Source organism: Spermophilus citellus (assembly GCF_964194105.1).
Source record: "Spermophilus citellus genome assembly, chromosome: 9".
Lineage (NCBI taxonomy): Eukaryota > Metazoa > Chordata > Mammalia > Rodentia > Sciuridae > Spermophilus > Spermophilus citellus.
In genome coordinates, this window is record NC_138191.1 from 21,973,750 (window position 1) to 21,995,638 (window position 21,889).

General features: G+C 42.8%; 1 protein-coding gene across 4 annotated transcripts in view; it reads right to left on the reverse strand.

Moving 5' to 3' along the window:
* Positions 1-21,889, reverse strand: part of LRIG2 (leucine rich repeats and immunoglobulin like domains 2) — a 157,653-nt gene that overhangs the window by 50,006 nt on the left and 85,758 nt on the right. Inside the window, exon 1 of one of the 4 annotated variants that reach the window (XM_081306094.1) lies at positions 900-915. The exons of 1 other annotated variant lie outside the window; for it this stretch is intronic. Coding sequence is in view for 2 of the 3 variants with exons in the window: in XM_081306093.1 (XP_081162219.1) it covers positions 210-445 (236 nt within the window). In the remaining variant the exon portion in view is untranslated. 2 more of the 4 variants (XM_081306093.1, XM_081306091.1) reach the window with 2 other exon arrangements.

The following is a 21,889-nucleotide window of genomic DNA, read 5'->3' on the forward strand; positions in this document are numbered from 1 at the left end:
CTAGCCCCGAGAATCTCGACCTCAGTCTTCATTCAAGTCTCCCCAAACCCTCAATACCAGCGCTTTTAGACTCCCACCACCCAAAACCAAGTTCACAACCACAGAATAGCAGTTTCTTTCACAACTCAGGTAGGCGACCGCGCCCTCCAGTCCGCGGCGGAGGGGAGCTCGCCCTTCTCTCGGTCCCTCGGCTTGGCCACTCTACTCACAGGGTGGCGACGTCGGGGGGCAGCGGGCCCGACAGCGCCCTCCAGCTCGACGCGGGCAGCTTTCTGCGACTGCAGTCCAGCAAAGGAATGCGGCAGGAGCAGGGTGCGGGGCAGAGGCCTGCCCAGGCGACGGGCAGCAGGAGGACTGCCTGGGCGAGGAAGAGGAGCCGGGAAAGGGGTCCGGACCGACACCCCGGGAGCTGCTCCTCCCGGACGCCTAGGGGCGCCGGCGCCATTTTCCCCTCGACCGGGACCGGCCGAGAAAACCCGCCTGGCTGACAAGGCGGCTCCGCGTAGGCTTTTGGCCGCTGCGCGACCACCTGAAAGCCCCGGCTGTCGCCTGTATCCTCTAAAAGCAGGCGACAGACAGAAGCGGAGGGACAGCAGGGGCAGCGGCTGAAGACAGGCGGCTGAGGCCCTACGGACACCGCTTGCCCGCCCCGCCCCGCGACGCAACGTCTTCACGCACAGGACCCAGCCAATCTGTGCACAAGGATGAAGTTGCGTCGGGGGCGAGACCCGGGACCGCCCCGCCCCTTCAGGAGAAGGGTATTAAGATGCTCCAGACTGCACTGCCCCTCCGCGGTTCCGCTGCCGTTCCTCCGCTGGAGGGCGCAGTGGTTCTTTAGGAGGGAACCGTGGGGCAAAGCCACCGCCGCAGTCCAAAGTCCTCACTCCGGATTTATCTACCTTAGTAGTATGAAAGGCTCTTTCTTCTTCTTCTCCTTCTTTTCTTTTTTTGGGACTAGGTTTTGAACCCTGTCGATACTTTGCGGCTGAAATACATCCTTTTTATTTATTTTTTTTATTTTGAGACAGGGTCTCCCTAAATTGCTGAGACTGGCCTCAATAATTTGAGATCCTCCTGTCTCCCGAGTCGCTGGGATTACAGGCCTGCAGTACCGCGCCCCGTGATTTTTTTTTTTTTTGGTTGTTTTTGTTTTTTCTTCTTCCCTAGACCCCAAGAAAGGGGAATGACAGAAAGGCCGCCTTCCGAGCCGCAGATGCAAATGGACGCGAGAGCCTCCATCAGGTCCTCCACCAGGCCGAGCTGGGCCTCTACTGCCCCCTGCTGTTCGTCCGCTGCGCGTGCTGCTGTCCTCTAGTGGAGGCAATCACAGTCTGCGGAGGGTCTAGAGTTTCCAGAAGACGGGGCCCCTGTTTATTCGTCTGGGCTTTTCCAGCTTCTGTTGTAGCTTGGGGTTCAATAAATGCTGAACGCCAAGCACCCGCATGCACCTAAGGAAAATATTCTTCTTCGGTTTCAGAGGGTGGTGGTCTCCATATACACCTTCAGAAAAACAAACAGGACAGGTAGAGAGTATTTATCAGTCAACAAAATGAAGGCTGTGAGGAAATATTTTTATTTATCCCGAAGTAGATGCTATCTCGCTATCTTATGCCTACTCTCCAAAGTTATGAATAAAATTTTAATAATAAATACTTTCCAAAGAGCATTTGTGCCTGTTGCCTTGATTGGTCCCTCAATGACTGTGACATTGAGTTACTGCCGATAAGGAAACAAGCTCAGAGTGGTTAAGAAGTTACCCAAAGCCACAGGCAGGGTTGGTAATGCCATGGATTTTCTGACTTGTAAATTAAAAACCTGAGAAGGCACCCAGCATGGTAACAAATGCCTGTTATCCCAGCTATTCTGGGTGCTGAGGCAAAAAAGAGGGATAGTTAGAGACCTGCGGAGAGCCACAGCACAGTCAGAATGGCCCCTGGCATTTTGCCGGAAGTAATAGTTGAGAGGGGAACCATTAAGATGATGATAATTAAGTTAAGCTGGCTATAATTGCTGTGACTGGATGATACTGGATTGAAACAGGCTGTGTAGTCAATTGTGCATAGACCCCTGCTGTCCTACCCAGGTGCCTACTACTTTGGAGTTCTCAAGGGGATTCCTGGGGAGTTCCCGGTGGAGTTCCAGGTGGGTGTGTGGTGTTCCTGGAAGGGCTGCGTGGGTGGTGTTCTCCGGATTTCGGGGCAATAAAGGAGTTCCTGTTTGAACCTACAAGTGCCTCCTGGTGGCTGGGTTATTTTGTGCCCAGCCAGACTGCGGCAGAGACCAGCCTGGGAAATTAGCAAGACCCTGTCTCAAAAAATAAAGCCATCTGTGGTGGTGCACACCTGTAATCCCACTGTCTCGGGAACCTGAGGCAATATTCCAAATTTGAGGCAAATCTCAGCAATTAAGCAAGATCCTGTCTCAAAATAGAAAGTAAAAGGGGCTAAGGATTAGTTCAGTGGTAGATTGCCCCGATTCAATATCCCGTACCAAATACATAAACATAATTTTTCAAAAAATAGAGGTGGGGGGCTAGGGATGTGGCTCAAGCGGTAGCACGCTCGCCTGGCATGCGTGCAGCCCGGGTTCGATCCTCAGCACCACATACAAACAAAGATGTTGTGTCCGCCAAAAACTAAAATATAAATATTAAAAAAATTCTCTCTCCTCTCTCTTTTAAAAAAAATAGAGGTGGGGGTAGAGTCTAAGGTATGTGTCCATCTACAACTAATAAATAAATAAATAAACTAAGGACTGGGGAGGTAGCTCAGTGATTTAATCCCCAGTGCCAAAGAAGAAGATAAAGCAAAGAGAGTTTATAGTTCATTACATTATTAATTTATTACATAAAGTAAAAGGAGAAAATCACATAACTGTGAATATATAAAATATGTATGATGTAGGGCATGATAGCACACACCTGTAATGCCAGTGAAATGGGAGGCTGAAACAGAAGGATATCAAGTTCAAAGCCATCCTCAGCAACTCAGGTAGGCCCTAAGCAACTTAGCAAGACCCTATCTCAAAAAAAAAAAAAAAAGGTTTGGGACAATGTGGCTCAGTGGTTAAGTGCCCCTAGGTTCAATCCTCCATACTCCCCCACCAAATATAGATAGATAGATAGATAGATAGATAGATATACACAAACACATATATGACATAGTATGCTATACTAATGACATCATATTAACTGTCATGTATTTTTTTTGCAGAAAGATAAAAAGGCAATGGTCATATTTTAAAAACTAAAAAGATAAAATATAGAACTTACTGTACTAGATTTCAAGATTTTAAAGCTACTGTAATTATAAAGTGTAGTATTGCCCCAGGGAGAGTTAGATAGATTTTTGGTGTATATCAGAGACTTGATTAGATACTTGATTTATGACTCTGGCAGAACTTCAGAACAGTGATAAAAGGATAGAATTCTTTTTATTAAATGAAGATAAGCTCATTTAGATAGCCAAGTGGAGAAAAAGAAATTGACTCCTTTCTGACATCACATATAAAAATCAATTCAAACTGAACCGGCATGTGGTTCATGCCTACAATTACAGCAATTCAGGAGGCTGAGGCAGGAAGATCACAAGTTCAAAGCCAGCCTCAGCAATTAGCAAGACCCTAAGCAATTTAGGGATAATTTGTCTCAAAATAAAAAATAAAAAGGGCTGGGAATGTGGTTCAGTAGTTAAGCACCCCTGGGTTCAATCTCTAGTAACAACAACAACAACAATAAAGACACCTAAGGATGATATACAAAACCATGAAGCTTTAACAAGAGAGTACTGGAAATTTTTTTTTTCACTCCATAGTAAAAAAGTATATCTTCAGATGCAAAAATTATTAGCCTTAAAAGAATGATAAATTTGGGCTGGGGTTGTGGCTCAGTGGTAGAGTGCTCTCCTCACACGTGAGAGACCCTGGGTTCGATCCTCAGCACCACATAAAAATAAATAAACAAAATAAAGATATTGTGTCAATGTATAACTAAAAATTTTTTTTTAAAAAAAAGAATGATAAATTTGACTACATTGAAATGAATCTTCATTCCCAAAAGACACAATAAAAAGGTATTTGCAGGGCCAAAAGCTGTTGCACATGCCTGTAATCCCAGCGGGTCGGAAGGTGGAGGGTGGAGGATGGAGAGTTCAAAGCCAGCCTCAGCAATTTAGCAAGGCACTAAGCAACTCAGTGAGACCCTGTCTCTAATAAAATACAAAACAGGGCTGGGGATGTGGCTCAGTGAGTGGTCAAGTGTCCCTGAGTTCGATCCCTGGTAGCCCCCCAACCCCCGCAAAAAAAAAAAAAAAAAGTATTTGCAGGCTCAGTGATAGAGCCTTTGAGACTTTGGTTTAATCCCCAGAATCATTAAAAAGAGAGGGAGATTTGCAACACACATAACCAACAAAGTATCCAGAATTTGCAAAGAATTCCTAAAATTAAATTAGATAAAAACAAATAACATGCACTTCAAAAAAGAAATATAAATAGTCAAAGAAATATAAAAAGGTAGATGAAAACATCGCTCAGTCTCATTATTAGTAAGAGAATCAGGCATGGTGGGGTACTGCTGCAATCTCAGCTTCTGGGAAGGCCTGGGAAGGAGGATGTCAAATTCAAGGCCAGGGATTGGGCCATTAATCAGGCCATCTTAAAATTTGAGGATAACAAAAAGGGATTGGGATGTAGCTCAGTGCTTGCCTAGCTTGCACAGGCCCTGGGTTTGATCCCCAGTATTAAAAAAAAAAAATTAATAAATAAACCACCTAGATCAAGGGACCTACCCTTCCAGATAATAAGTAATAAGACTTCAGTCATTAAAAAGTGAGGAAGAGGTATAGGGATAGGCAAATAGTCAAACAGAACATAAAGTCCAGAATTAAAATCATGTACACAAGGAAACTTGTAATTCAAAGGTCATATTACAAGGCAATAAAAAAGGGACAGATTAATCAACAAATATGCTAGGAGCTAAGGGTGTAGGTCAGTAGTGGAGCACTTGCCTAGCATGCATGAAGCCCTGGGTTTGATCCCAGCACCGCAATAAAATTAAAAAAAAAAACAACACAAAAACAACTATATGCTAGAACAACTTGTTATTCAAAACAAAAGAAAATTAGATTCCTAACTCACACTGTAATGAAAATAAAACTAAAAAAGACCTAAATGTGGGCTGGGGTATAGCACAGTAGTAAAGCACTTGCCTAGCTTGTAGGAGGCCCTAGGATGGATCCCCAGCACCACGAAAACAAAAAGAAAGAGGAAGGAAGGAAGAATAAATGAACAAAGGAAAGGGGGGAGCTTAAATGCGAAAAGTAAACCTTTTAGAATAAAAAAAATTGAGAACATCCACGTGTGCCCTCAGGGTAGAGAAGGTGTGACAGAGATTGCTCCTCCCCCGCCCCCATGTCATTCTCCCATTTTTCCCTAATAAGCATGTTGTAGTTGGGCACATTTCCCAGCCTCCCCAGCGCTGTGAGAGAACTAAATGTTTTTGTTCTTTAAACCACTATATTTTGGGGTCTTTTTATTACCACATCTCATTATTTACTAATGCAGATATATTTTGTAATCATGACTTGAAGAACACCAACCTGATGGGAAAATCCTGATAAAATTTGACTATATTAAAATGAAAAACAGCAGTACTTTAAAATGCCATCATATGAAAATACAAGCTATGATTTAAAAAAAAAAAGATATTTATAATGCCTATTCTGCATATATTTTAAAATTCTTCAAACTGGGCAAGGTGGTGCACACCAGTCATCCTGTCTACTCAGGGAGCTAAGGCAAGAGGATCACAAGTTTGAGGTCCACCTCAGCAACCTAGCAAGACCCTCAACAATTTTTCAAGATCCTGTCTCAAAATAAAAAGGATTGAAAATGAGCCCAGTGGTAAAGTCTCTGGGTTCAATCCCTAGTACAAAAAAAAAAAGGAAAATCTCAAAATTAAAATTTTTATTTTTAAAAACCTCCCCAGATCAGTGGAGAAAAAGAAAAAACCCTCCCCAGATCAATGCAGAAAAGAAAAATAACCCCACAGAACAACTGATGAAGGAAATAAACGTGAAATCTCAGGAGAAACCTAAATGCCATAGCTTAGATCTGGATTGTCGCCTAAAGAGCTGTGTGGTAAATGATTGGGAGGGGGTGGAAAAGTCTAAGAGGGAGGGCCTAGTGAGAGGTCTGCAGGTCTTTGGATTCATGTCCTTGAAGGTGACACGGAGACTCCAGCCCCTTCCTCTTTCTTTTGCTTGCTGACCATGAGGTGAGAAGTTTTGTTCCTCCGGCACTCCCACCATGATGTGCCACCAAGGGCCCAAAACACTGAACCAACCAATCATGGACTGAAATCAGTAAAACTGTGACCCAAAATAAACCATTTTTATTTATTAGTTTGTTATCTCAGGAATCTGTAATAATGACACAAAGCTAACACTATTAAGGACAAAATAAACATATAAACAATGTTCAACTTTAGCCAGGCACAGTGGTGCTCGCCTGTAATACCAGAGACTCAACTCTGGAGACCGAGGCAGGAGGATCACAAATTCAAGACCAGCCTCAGCAACTTAGCGAGACCCAGTCTCAAAATAAAAAATAAAAAGGGCTGGGGATGTAGCTGTATGGTAAGGGGTCCCTAAATTCATTCCCCAGTACCAAAACAACAACAACAACAACAACAACAAAAATTGAACTTTAAAAACATCAGAAATGCAGATAAAACTGCAATAAAATATCACTCATGGGCTGGGGATGTGGCTCAAGCGGTAGCATGCTTGTCTGGCATGCGTGGGGCCCGGGTTCGATCCTCAGCACCACATACAAACAAAGATGTTGTGTCCACCGAAAACTAAAAAATAAATATTAAAAAATTCTAAAAAAAAATCACTCATATCCAAAAATTGGAAAAATTAACAAAAATATTAAAGTCTAACAGTATCAAATATTGGCAGTGAGCAACAGGAACCCTTGTACCCTATCTTTCTAGTAGATTAAATCAATATAATCACTTTGGAGGATAACTTGGAAAGATCTAGGAAAATTACCCGCACATTACAGAGGACCCAGCAATTCTGTTCCTAGATAAATATCCTAGAGAAACTCCAGTACATGGGTGGAAAGGATCATATACATGAGTATTAATGCAGCATGATTTATAATGGTTGAATGTTGGGAGCAACTTAATGTCTACTAACAGAGAATAGGTAGATATGGTAAGACCAAAGATAAATCTCAAAACTTAGTGGCCAATAGAAAAAAGCAAACTGCCAAGAATAAGTATGGTATGTCCAAAATATACAAAGTTCAAAGTATATAAAAAATATTAGGTAGTAAATATCTGGAAAAATTTCACAAAAATAATAAACATAAAGTTCAAAAAAATGGTTATGGGCTTGCTCTGTGGAAAGAATGTGGGGAATGTATGCATTGATGGGAGAGAGAGAGTGGGAGAGAGAGAGAGAGAGAGAGAGAGAGAGAGAGAGAGAGAGAGAGAGAGAAAGGAAGAGAACAATTAAAAGAGAGTGAGAGAGAGAGAGCAGGCACCTATGCCTGTAATCCCAGCAACTTCAGGGACTGAGGCAGGAGGATCACAAGTTGAAAACCAGCCTCAGCAACTTAGCAAGATCCTGTCTCTAAATAAAATATAAAAACGGGCTGGGGATATGGCTGAGGGGTAAAGTGCCCCTGTGCCTCCTGTGTTCAATCCCCAGTACCAAAAAAAAAAAAAGGAAAGAGAAATCAATTTCCACCTCCACAGGGGGAAGCAACACCCCATGAAAGGGTTGGAGTTGTGGCTTAGCACAGCGTAGCATTGTGCAAGGCTTTGATCAATCCTATAAGCTTGCAGACAGGCCTCTTACAATTCAGGTTTTTTATATTTTTTATACTGGGGACTGAACCCAGGGACACGCTACCATTGTTTTTTTTTTTTCAGTGGGAGAGTACCAAGGATTAAACCTGGGGCACTTTTTAGCCCTGAGCTACAGTTTGAGCCTGGAATTTGTGAACGTCCTGCCTTAGCCTCCAGAGTCACTAGGTTTACAGGTATACACCATCATCCCTGGCTGTGATTTGGTTTTAATTTAGTCTTCTGCCTTCCCTACATTATAATTTTTTTTCAAGTTATCCTTAAACATAAAGCAATGAACTGTTACATTCATCAAGTATCAGAATCAGTTGGAGGACTATTAATATTAAAAGATGGTCCCCAAAAGTTTCTGATTCAATAAGTCTCCAGTGCAATGTGAGAATTTGCCTTCGAACAAGTTCCCAGGTGATGCTTAAGTGCTGGTCAATGGACCACATTTTGAGATCCACAGTAAACTCTGTCATACACATCATATGCATTTTTATGGGCTGGGGACATAGCTCAGTTGGTAGAATGCTTGCCTAGCATGCACAAGGCCCTGGGTTCAATCCCCAGCACCACCAAAAAAAAAAAAAAAAAAAAAAAAAAAAAGTCTATATCATATGTATTTTTGTGGTTGTAGGGAATTAAGAACAATGCAAGAAAACATGGAGCTGGGTGTAATGGCACACATCTGTTAATCCCAGCAACTGGGGAGGCTGAGGCAGGAGGATCAAAAGTTCAAAGCTAGCTTTGGCAATGTAGTGAGACCCTGTCTCAAAACCAAAAAGTGAAAAGAACTGGGGGTATAGCTCAGTGGTAGAGTATGCCTGGGTTCAATCCCCAGAACCATAAAAAAGAGAAAAAGAAAGACAGATGAGACTTGGCATTCTTCTTCCAATTCTCTTTGGGCCGAGGCCAGCACAGAAGCTCATAATTCTAGGTGGTGATTAGGAGTGTTGACAGTGTAGCAGTTAGGAGCCAGAGGTCAGCAGAATGACTGTGATATGAACCCTTTTCCCAAAAAAATGCATGCCTGAAGAGATAGATGCCATGTAACTGATTGGGAAAATGACCGACTTCTCACCAAGCCATGCACCCCATCCCACACTCTACCCCACAGCCTCAGCGTAAACTCCAGTTTCATGCTTAGAAGGTGTGGCAAGGAGAGTGATGAAATGCTCACCTCCGATCTGTACCCTGTCAACCCATCCCAAGGTTGCTTGAGCTTTGGAGCTAACCTGCAGTGAGCCCCACTTTTGTTTCCAGCTATCTGGACGCATCCCCAAACTCGCTCCTTTATCCTTTCAAGAAATGAGGGGGATGAGCTCTCACTTGGATGAGGCACTTATGATGATTTAATAGGCTCTTGGGAACCTCAGGCTTTGGTCATTCTCAGCAATCAGCAAAGCACTCGTGCGTTTCTGGGCCCTTTGGCCTCACCCTGATCACCAGTCTTCTAGGCAGGGAATGTACCCACAAACCCTTTAGTTGACTAAAAGCCCAGGAACTTGCGTGTGTTCCTGCATGCATGCGTGTTTGTGGGTGCCCAGGGGGAGCTGAAGGTCAGGGCATGGAAGAAGGCCAGAGGCCTCAGGCTGGTCATTATCTCCAGGCCAGAGCCTTTCTGTCCCTGAATAGGACCCTGATGTTCTGCCAAATAGACTCATTCTAATGACGTTCTCACTGATCATCCTCATGATGTCCCAGGAGACCTGAGGCCAGGGAGGTCCATCTGCTGCCAACCATGGTTCTGTGTTCCACTCCCCTGTGGAAATGAGGATGCCCATGAAGCTCCCCATCATCTCACTCCACAGAATAATGCCTATCCTTAAGGGACCCTGATCCTGGGGCTGAGCTGCAATGACAGCAACAGCTTATTAATTGGACTAATGAGAGGGCCTCAGGGCAGGGAAAGAAAGAGAAGCCTAAATGCCTGTATTCCAAGCCCTTTACTATTTTACATGCATTACCTCAATTCATCTTCACAAGGTCCATATGAGAGGAGAATCCTTATATTCATTTTTGCTAGGATCTGATCCCTGACAATCCCATTCTGGATCCCCCCGGCTTTTTCTTAGTACTATGTATTAAGTACTACCCTGAGTTACATCCCCAGCCCTTTTTCTTTTATTTTGAGACAGGGTCTCACCAAGTTGCTGGAACAGTTCTAGAACTTGCAATCTTCCTGCCTCAGCCTCCTGAGGAGCTGGGATGACAAGTGAGTGCTACCACATCCTGCTGTGGAGCCCCAAGACTTTTTTTTTCCAATGAATTCCAGCTTTTAATTACTAAAATCTAGGTAATACATTTTTGTAATTTAGAATAGAGCCCAGACACTTAACAGTGCCATTGTCATGGGTGATAGCATATGAGGCAAAACACATACGCAAAGGTAACACCTTCTGAGCATTGTCAGATGTACTAGGGATTGAACCCAGGGACACTTAACCACTGAGCCACATTCCCAGCTTTTTTTTATATATATATTTTACTTAGAAACAGAATCTCACTAAATTGCTGAGGCTGGCTTTGAACTTGCTATCCTTCTGTTGCAGTCTCCTGAACTGCTGGGATTACTGGTGTCCACCACTGTGCCCAGTTAGCACTAAGCTTTTAAAGACAGCAACCCCTTCAACCCTATAAGGTGGGATTGGTTTAATTTTTTTCCCCTATTTTACCAAAGTGGAAACTTAGAGGTGAAATAACTTGTCTACAATCACACAACTAGGAGGCATCAGAAGGGAGATTGCATATCCATCTGCCTGACTCCACACTGGACTTCTTACCTTAATTCATCGACTCTCTTTTCAGGAATCTGCCTCTATCCTGAGCTCCTACAGGCGTCTTGCTTAAGAGAATGGTGAGACATTTTATTTTCCCATAGAGGAAGCTCCAGTTTGACATAGGGGAATCAGAATGGCCATGCTATTTAGCCTGTGGAACTGAAACCCTAAGCAAGTAGGGAGGGGGAGAGGCGTTGCCAGGACATGGGGCAGGAAGCTTGTTACATGCAACTGCTAGGATTCCTTCAGCACAACCCAAATCCAACTCACTGCCAGATTCAGGAAGAGGCGTGAAGGAGCGGTTAATGGCATGACGTTTTCCTTAACATTTTGGGGTTTGAATTGTTTTCTACTGTCAGCAAGGCCAACAGGGTAATCTGTACCGGCAATTTCGTCCTTCCTGTTTGTCCTCCTGAAGCAGTTCCAGATGACCAGCCACTGGGAACCTGCTGCTTAAGCAGCTGGTGATGGACTAAAAAACAGCACGAGGAGAGCTTGCAGGCAGGGGTCAGTGCCCTCATGGGACTGAAAGTCACCTTGTAGAGAGGAGCTGAGGGTTGAGGACACAGGAGCACAGCTGCTGTGTGCATAGCTAGCTATTCTCTTCCCTGGGCTTATTTTATTTTTTGCAAAAATATATAAATAGTAGGGCTGGAGATGTGGCTCAAGCGGTAGCGCGCTCGCCTGGCATGCGTGCGGCCCGGGTTCGATCCTCAGCACCACATACCAACAAAGATGTTGTGTCCGCCGAGAACTAAAAAAATAAATAAATATTAAAAAAAATTCTCTCTCTCTCTCTCCTCTCTCACTCTCTCTTTAAAAAAAAAAAAATATATATATATATAAATAGTAATAATAAATGATCATAGGGAAGTTCAAACTATACTAAAAAATATAAAGTAAAAAGTGAAATTTTCCCTTCCAGATACTACCACCCACCAGGGTTACAACCTCTGCTAAACATTTATTGTCTATGTTTTGGTAGCTTTTTCTGCACAAATCTTGGTGTAAATATGAGCTTGAGATTTTATTTTTTTTTTATTATCTATTACAAATTGGGATTGATATGTTGACCTCTCCATTGAACATAATCTCTCCAAAATCTTTTGCCAATTTATGCTCCCACCAATAGCATGGAAAAGTGTGAGGTTGGGAGTACGGCCCAGTGGTAATGCAGTGGCATGTGTAAAACCCTGGGTTCAATGCCCAGTATTGGGGGGGAAAAAAAAGGCACATGCTAAAAATGCTTCTGCTGGGCTGGGGTTGTGGCCCAGTGGTAGAGTGCTTGCCTAGCATGTGTGAGTCCCTGGGTTCGATCCCCAGCACCACATACAACTAAATAAACAAAATAAAAGTATTGTGCAACTAAAAATATATTTTTTTAAATGCCTCTGCTTCTCTTCTGCCTCTCCCTTTCTTTCTGCCTTTTCCCTAGCTTCCTTTTACATTCACAATCTCTGACCCATGCTCATTACACAGAATTCCAGGTGTATTAGTAGATGAGAAATAGGGAAGAGGAATTTAGGGCTTATCAACAGGGATATGCAGAAACACAACATCACCCTGTAAAAGGTGACATTGTTGCCAGATGCAGTAGCACACACCTGCACATCCAGCAGCTCAGGAGGTTGAAGTGAGGCAGGAGGATTTCAAGTTCAAAGTCAGCCTCAACAACTTAGCGAGTCCCTAAGCAACTTAGGGAGACCATGTCTCAAAATAAAAAATAAAGGGCTGGAGATGTGGTTCAGTGGTAAAGTGCCTCTGGGTTTAATCCTCAGTACAAAAAAAAAAAAAAGAAGAAGAAGAAGAATTGACACCATTGTGTACATTTGCTAGAGTTCATTTGTATAAATCATTAGCAGGGAAAAAGAAATATATGGGCAAGACTCCTTCTGAGTCTGAGGTTTCACTGGATCCTCAGATAATCCTCAGAAAAAAAGCAAGCACTGTCTCCCTGTTTACAGATGGTTAAAAGGAGATTGTACAAATCTGGGTGTAAGTTTACAGAGTAGTCAAAAGTAGAACTCTAAATCACTGTCCTCTCTCCTCTATCACGTCCACAACTTTTATATATGTATAAAACAAGGTGTGTGTGTATGTAGAGAGAGACATAAACTCCAAGTGCACAATATGTAATTTGTGAACACATATTTAGATCACACCCCATTTTGCACATATGGATATATTCTAAGTGTAATCTGAGAGTGTGCAATATGATGTATATAAAATGTGGTAGATGGTACAGAAGGCACTAAGAGGTGGTTTAAAAACTAAACTCCACCTAAATGTGACTTGGCAGGCCCTGACAAATGCATAGGTGTGTCAGGAACTAATAAAGGTTGGGCAATGTTGAATTGTAAATGAATTCTCTTATAGTCACGGTTCTGGAACAATGTTTAACAAGGGTTATGTGCAGGGAGTTTAGGAGTAAGACACACATGGATTCAAGTCTCTGTGTGTGTGGCTGGAGATTTAAGCCAGGGCCTCTTGCATGCTATGCAAACACTCCACCACTGACCTACACCCCCAACCCCTCAAGCCCTCTATTAACCCATAGTAGATGTGTGTTCTTGGACAACTAAGTTAAATTCTCTGGACCTTGGTTTTATCTTTCTTTTTTTTATTTATTTTTTCTTTTTTTTTTTTTTTATCTTTTTAAAGAGAGAGTGAGAGAGGAGAGAGAGAGAGAGAGAGAGAGAGAGAGAATTTTTAATATTTATTTTTTAGTTCTCGGCGGACACAACATCTTTGCTGGTATGTGGTGCTGAGGATCGAACCCGGGCCGCACGCATGCCAGGCGAGCGTGCTACCGCTTGAGCCACATCCCCAGCCCTCTTTCTTTAAAAAAAAAAAAAAAAAAATTCTTTGTAGTTGAATATGGACAGAATGTCTTTATTTTATTTGTTTATTTTTATGCAGTGGTAAGGATTGATCCCAGTGCCTCACATATACTAGGCAAATGCTCTGCCACTGAGCTGCAGCCCAGCCCAACCTTGGTTTTTTCATTTTTGAAAAAGAGATAATATTCTCTCTCATAAGATTGTTGGGTGAGGGCTGGGATTGTGGCTCAGTGGTAGAGCGCTCGCCTCACACGTGCAAGACCCTGGGTTCAATCCTCAGCACCACAAAAAAATAAATAAGTGAAATAAAGGTATTGTGTCCAACTAAAATTTAAAAAAAAAAAAGATTGTTGGGTGAATGAAATGAAATAATGTCTGTATTATAACTTTCAGTATATACCTAGAACACATAAGTCTTAATTAGTTATTATTTTTATATTTCTTGTTATTTTAGCCCATTTTCTGTTGCTATAACAAAATACCCAAGACCGGGTAATTTATAAAAAATAGAGGCTTATGCTAGATACCATGGCACATGCCTATTATCCCAGCTACTCAGGAGGCTGAGGCAAGAGGATTGCAAGTTCAAGACCAGCCCAAGCAACTTATTGAGACCTGAAACTGTCTCAAACCGAAAAGTAAAAAGGGCTTTGGATGTAAATCAGTGATACAGCACTCCTGTGTTCAATCCCCAGTACTGGAAGGAAAAAAAATAAATAAAGGCTCATGTAGCTAACATTTCTGTAGACTGGGAACTTTAAGAGCATGACATAAGCATTTGGCAAGGACTTTCTTGATGCACCATAACATTGCAGAGGGCACCACATGGAGAGACGGAGCAAAGGAGACAGAGAGAGGTCACTTTCATAACAAAGGCACTCCCAGGATACCCCACTAATCCATGAGTGCATTACTCCATTCATGTGGACAAAGCCCTGTGACCCAATTGCCTCCTGAAGGTCCCAACCCTCTAATACTATTAATGCATGACTTTGGGGGGTAAGTTTCCAACACGTAAAATTTGGGGGATACAGTTAAACCATAGCATCTGTATTGCTATTTTTTTTTTTTAGATTCAACATAGTTTAGTTGTATATAAAACTAGGCATATGACTGAAGAAGTAACAAGAATAAAATTCTAAAGCAGTGGTTCTCAGTCTTTGATACCCATTAGAATGACCTGACATGCTGAAGACAAAATACTGATGTCTAGGCTAATGAAATCAGAATCTCTGGAGGTGGCAAGACTTGCTGGATTAACAGAGAGTGTGATATTTTCAGAGCTACTAAAATGAATGAGGTTATGTGAAAATCAAGGCTTTAGTGAGTTCTCTGAATCGTAGTTATATGACACAGAGGATGGCTATTGAGTAATTCTACTTTCTAAGTAATTCTGTTTTCCCTCTGGAGATTCATGGAGTTCTGGGGAAGCTGACTTCAGGGGTCAATTAGGAGACCCCTAATGACTAAGGTAATCATGGCATTTCATTCACCACCACTGTAATTGGATTGGAGTGTGCTTGTGACCAAAACTGTTGTAATCAGGGTGACTCTCAGGATTGTTACTAGGAATACTGGGATAAAGATGCTGTCTTTTGCAGGGAACAGTTGTGCATACCTATAATCCCACAATTCAGGAGGCTAAGGCAGGAAGATTGCAAGTTTGAGGCCAACCTCAGCAAGTTAGCAAGACCCTGTCTCAAACAACAACAACAACAACAAAAAACTAAAAAGGGCCGCAGATGTTGGTCAGTGGTTAAGCGACCCTTGGTTCAATCCCTGATATCTTCCCCACCGAAAATCTTAAGTTCTCCACATTCAGTGAATGAGGTGAAGCACACTAGCAGCATCCCTGCAGCTCTGACCCTGTTGTTGTGCTCACACTTTGCATGACTCACCAGCCATCAAGGCCCTCACAAACTGGTTCCTTTCTCATTCCCCACTGTACCATCCTATTCTCTTGCAAACTATGTACTTTTCCCCAAGTCTGACATGTTTCATGTTCCATTCTCCAGTGTCTGTGTCCGTGTGTATTGTGTGTGTGTGTGGTGTGTGTGTGTGTGTGTATGTGTGTGTGTTACTGGGAATTGAACTCAGGGCCTAACACATGATAGGCAAGTGCTCTACCATTGAGCTGCATCCCTAGCTCTTTAAGACAAGGTCTCACTCAATTCCCCAAACTGGGCTTGGATTTGTGAACCTCCCGCCTCAGCCTCCTGAGTAGCTGCCATTACAGGAATGTGCCATCTCCCGTGCCTTTTGTACAGGCAATTTCCTTTGCCTGGCATACCCCTTCCATCTTCTCCAAGCAGCAAACCTCCCCTATCCTTTCAGGCCTTCCTCAAATGTCAAGAGGTGGGGGACCTTCTTTGGTCTTCTCATGGTATTTGACCCACACTGTATTCTAGTGCTCCTCACATGGTAGAATCAAGTGTTTCTGTACCAGTATCCCCAACCAGATCATGAATACCTCAAGAGCAGGGTCTATTAACTTTTTCATTTCAGTACATTCCAGAAGCAGTATAGAGTGATAGTTAAGTAAACTGGTTCTGGGAGAACCTAGATTAAAAGTCCAGGTTTAGGGCACTTGTCTAGCATATGTACAGCCCTGGATTTGTCCCCAGCATTGAAAAACAAAGAAAGAAAAATAAAAATCCCAGCTGTACCACTTATTAGCTCTGTTACCTAAGGTAAACTATTTAACTTCTCTTTGCCTCAATTTCCTCATTTGTAAAAATGGGAATTAAAAATAATACTCATAGGGGAGGGAAGAGGGGGAAAAAAATCCATAGCCTACACACTGTTAGGATTAAATAAAATATTCCATCTACAGTTCTCCACCGGAGCACTTAGCCCAGGCTAGTTATTATGGTGATAATTATAGTGACAATGACTACAACAACAACAATTAGCATCCACTCTCCTGCCTTGAATGTTTTAAATGCTAAGTAACAAGGTTTACATTGTTGAAAGTGAACGATGACCAGATTTCTTAACCTAATGACAACTAATTTAATTCCAGAGAGGTAAAAAGCTATTCTTGGATTACTGCTGAGTCCTAGGGACTTTGACCCCAAGGAAGGAGGAACATAAGGGAACCTTTGAGAAAGCTTACAGTTCCGCCTTTGCAGTTCTCAGTAATTAGGCCACTTCTGAACATTCCTGAGATAGTCGTTTCTGTTCTACATATAACCTATTTTGAATTTTTCCAAATCCATTAATTTCGAATTTCAAAACAGACTGATTTATTTTTTTGCCCATGTAAATAGTTTTATTTTAAAAACTTTTTTTTTCTTTTCTTTGTTTTTTCCTTTCTGTTCACTGGGGATTGAACCCAGGGATATGTACGTACTTGGGCAAGAGCTCTACCACTGACCTATGCCCATGCCCCTCTATTAATTTTCAAACTTGATAATTTAAAAATTTTCAGGTATTTGAGTTATAGTTTCTTGAACCGGTTGAAAGTAAATAATAACATGTTAATATTTAGTGAAGTTTCAATATATTGGAGCTAGGGTGTAGTTCAGTGGTACAGTGTCCCTGTGGTCAATCCCCAGTACCACGAAAGAAGGAAGGAAGGAAGGAAGGAAGGAAGGAAGGAAGGAAGGAAGGAAGGAAGGAAGGAAGGAAGGAAAGAAAGAGGGAGGGAAGGAAGGAAGGAAGGAAGGAAGGAAGGAAGGAAGGAAGGAAGGAAGGAAAGAAAGAAAGAAAGAAAGAAAGACTGGGATTATAGCTCAGTAGTAGAGCACTCACTTAGCACCTGTGAGGCACTGGGTTTGACCCTCAGCCCCACATAACAATAAATAAATAAAATAAAGGTATAAAAAAAAGAGAATTTTTTAAAAAGGAGGAAAAAAAGAAAAGTCATCTGGTACACAATATTAAATAAATGCTTGTTTTATTACTTGTTAAGTATTAGTGTGTGTAGCTGACCTTGGGAGGGTGAAGGATTTACTTTGTGGAAATACAAACACTCAAAAGTTTATTTGCCCATCTTTTCCCCCCCACAGCCTCCTTTGCTTACCTAACTTTCAGATGCCTCTTCCTTTGCCACCTCCACAAACTCAGTTCCTCTCACTCTGTTTTGTACAACAACCAGCCTCTTTTCCGAGAATTCAACCCAGGCCTTCGCTACAGATCCAGCCTCAGTCCGTGCATTGCTGGCCTGTGAACACTTTCCCCACATCCTACCTCTTGGGCCACTTGGAAATATCATCCTTTCCTCTTCTTCAATAACCTTTGGATGAAGCAAGGACCAAGACAGACTTATTTTCCCACTAACTTGTATTTTGTCACCTCCCTTAGAACTAAGAAGCAACAACAATCAATTCTTATTTTAAACAGCAACTTTAATTATTGGGACTTATACAGTTTAAATACATATTTGAAACACATTTAAACATACTAAGTATGTTTTATGTATTATATTTCATTGCTGTGTTTTTGTGTTTTTTTGTGGGGGGGGGGTACTGGAGATTAATCCCAGAAGTTATCTAACACTGAGCTACAACCCCAGCCCTTTTTATTACTTTGAGATGGTCTCACTAAGTTGCCCAGGCTGGCCTCAAACTTGTGATTCCCCTGCCTCAGCCTCCTGCTGCTGTGCCTCTGTGCCTGGCTAGTCTTAGTATTTTTTTTTTTAGTCTTAGTATTTTAATGATTAATATTTATAAAAAGTGACATTCTTCATACTAATCTGCATTTCCTAATTTCTTTTTTTTTTTTAAAGAGAGTGAGAGAGGAGGGGGAGAGAGAGAGAGAGAGAGAGAGAGAGAGAGAGAGAGAGAGAGAGAATTTTAATATTTATTTATTTTTTCTTAGTTCTCGGTGGACACAACATCTTTGTTGGTATGTGGTGCTGCGGATCGAACCCGGGCCACACGCATGCCAGGCGAGCGCGCTACCGCTTGAGCCACATCCCCAGCCCATGCATTTCCTAATTTCTGAGAAAAAGGTCAGGAAGGATGTGGCTAGTTCATTCACCCACAAATATAGCACTGAATTCGCCTGGGGGGAGGGAAGGAGGAAATAAAGCAGACCTTGAGCAATGGTGCCTTTGGGGCTCAGTTAAAATCAGAACACTATCTGCTCATCCCCAGTCCTTCCAAAATAAAGAAAGGAAGAACATTTTTGACTCATGTTTTCAGAGGTTCCAGTCCTTGGTCACTTGTCCCTGTTGCTCTGGGCCTGCGGCAGCACAGTTCATTATGGCCACAGTGTGTGGCAGAGGAGTCCTCTCACCTCATGGTGGCTGGGAAGCAAAGAGGGAGTCCAGAAGGAACTGGGGTGGCAATATCCCCTTCAAGGGCATGCCCCCAGGACCTAACTTCCTTCTACTAGGTCCCACCTCCTTAAGGTCCCACCACCTCAAAACAGTGCCACGCCTTTAACACATGTGTCTTTGGATACTTGATATCTGAACTACACAGCGGGGACTCTCTCTGCCAGTGCGGGCTTCATGGGCATGCAACCTGTGACATTGCTTAAGGGCCTCGTGTTTAGTTTCATGTTCTGTTATTACCATCTTTAATTCTTTTTTTTTCCCTGTCAAGAGGCACTGTCTTTTCATTTTTTAATGGACCCTGCAAATTATGTAGCTGTTCATGTCTTCTAATAACCATTCTTCTCCTTAAACACCTACCTGCCTGTGCGTGCAGAGACCAGACTACTTCTCCCCAACCCAAGTGCTTCTGCATATACTCCTCCTACTTGGAGTTCTGATCCAACTCCAGGCACAAAACATGCCCCTGCGCACAAAGAAGACAACCAAGTAAATTCTTTACAAGAGATGAAATTGAACTGAGTGCCATAGTACACGCCTATAATCCCAGCGACTCAGAAGGCTGAGACAGGAGGATGGCAAGTTTGAGGCCAGCCTCAGCAACTTTGTGAGACCCTGTCTCAAAATAAAATAAAATAAAATAAGATAAAATAAAAGGGCTGGGGATGCAGCTCAGTGGTAAGATACCCCTGGGTTCAATCCCTGGTGCAAAAAAAAAATTTTTGTTTGGGTTGAAAGGGCTCAGTCTCATGTAGACTTACCCTATACATCGGAGTGTTTGAGGGAGAGGTTAGAGTGTTTTGTGTCATAAGAATATTCTGAGCTACTGGGGTTGGGGCTCAGTGGTAGAGTGCTTGCCTAGTGAGGCACTGGGTTCGATTCTTAGCACCACGTATAAATAAGTAAATAAAATAAAGGCTCATAAACAGCTAATAAAAATATTTTTTAAAAAAGAATACTCTGAAAAATTTGACTGCTAAGCTGGGCCTAGTGAAACGTGTCTGTAATTTGCCACCCAGGAGGTTGATGAGACAGGCCAGGCGGATCCAAGTTCCAGGTAGCCTCAGTAACCTAGCGAATCTCTGTCTCAGAATCAAATTTTAAAAGGGCTGGGGGTGTAGCTCCTGGGTTCAATCTCTGGTACTGTCACCAAAACAAAGAGTCTGCCTGCTACTCTTGTCTGTTCCCCACCTATACTCCCATCCCCCACTCTCCACCTCCCAGTCCCACCCCCAGCTCACCCCAGACCCTTTAGGAGGGTTGAATTTTCCAGACCTGACATGAAAGGGATCTCCCCAACAGGAGTTTTATACTATGCGGAAACCCAGCGGTGGGAGGCGGAGGGGCCAAGGCACTCTGGTGGTCAGCCACAGTCAGAAATGGGAAGGGGCAAAGGCAAGAAGCAGGAGGAAATGGGTCACTGCCTGTGGTTGGCAGGAGCAACTGCTGTGCCTGAACTTTTATTCTGGGAACAAATCTTTGCTCTCTCCACCAGTGACCCACATGGACCATCATTCTCAACAGTAATAAAGTAGGGCAATAAAATTGGAAAGAAGGGCTGACTCCACAGCTGTGGGGTAAGAGTTCCCTGGCAGGAGAAGAAAGACTGAAAGATAAAGTGCTTTCATGAATACAAAAGAAACAAAAGAGAGTCTGAGAAAAGAAGATTAAAAAAAAAAAAAAAAAAAGCCTGAGTCTTGACTAGTTGCTTCTGAGTGGCTCCATACCTAATATTGACCAAATTATATTGTGTGCACATACAAATACATAACAACAAATCCCGTCGTTATGTATAACTATAATGCACCAATTAAAAGTGCAGAAAAAATGAGAGAAAATAATAAATAAATAAATAAATAAACAAACGGCTCCATACCAAATATTTCCACCGTTTTTTCTCTTTCTGTTTCCCTCTTCTCATTTTAAACACCCTTTCTGTCCAAGGCAAGGTAAGGGTGAGCAATAAGGGGAAGAGTGGCTACAGAGCCAGAGCAAACTGGGAGCTTGGAATCATGGGAGATCTTGGCAGAACCTCACTGTTTCTTAGATGAGTCCTGGAAACACCCACTGAATTCGCTACATCTTCCTTCCCTGCAAACTAGATTTTAACAAGATTCTGCTACAGTCGGCCTTAGCCATGTCCTCTCTTCCACCCCATCCCCAGAGACTCTTCTCTTTCCTTTGGCAGTTTGAGTCCCAGAGTGTTATTTATCAGTGGGCAGCAGAGGGCGATCTGGCCCTGGAGAAGGACCTGGGCAACTCCCACCAAGCGCTGGGGTTGCTAATAACTTGCAGCTCCATCAACATAAAGCTGAACTCTTCACAAAGAAACATTGTCACTAAGCATTTTCCTTTTCATTCTTGAAAGCTCCTCAGCTAACCTCTTCCCCTCCCTCCTGCCTTCATTCCTGCTCTTTCCTCTCCCAACCTCTTGGAAGCAGCAGGAAATGATCAAGGTCCACAGTGAAGAAAAACAAATCCCAGGCCCCTGCTGAGGGAAACCACAGGAAAATGAGCAAGTGGCATTAGCAGCTGCAGGAGCTGAAGGCCACTGTGTGTTGTGTGTGTGTGTGTGTGTGTGTGTGTGAGAGAGAGAGAGAGAGAGAGAGAGAGAGAGAGAGAGAGAGAGAGAAGGTATGTGTGTCCTAGGTAGCAGTACTTTTTAAACTTTGGCAGCCCTAGAGATCTCCTGCAGAGCTTGTTAAAACACAGCTTCCTGGGCCTCACCCTGGAATTCTGATTTAGTAGGTCTGGAGTAGGGCCCGATAATTTGCATTTTTAACTCTCCCAAGATATTGCAATGATTCAGTGAAGGACCATAATTTGAGTAGCTCTGTTGTACGCAAGTGCATGAAAAATTGTGTAAATTTGGGTAAGGGGCTTGCTTGGATGGCATTCTGAGAAGATGACCTTCCCCCAGAACAGTCTGTCCAAATCCTTTTTACTCCAGGCCAGAAGATTTCATAGATCAGCTGTTCTCTCCCCTTGGAAAAGGAGCAGAGACTGTATCAACCAGAGCATTGTTTGGAGGAGGCTGAGTTGAGATAATAGGCTGGTTCTCCATTGACTGTTTTTTTCATCCCAACTGGCAGAAGAATCACAATAGGCCCTCCTTCACCCCTGAGCA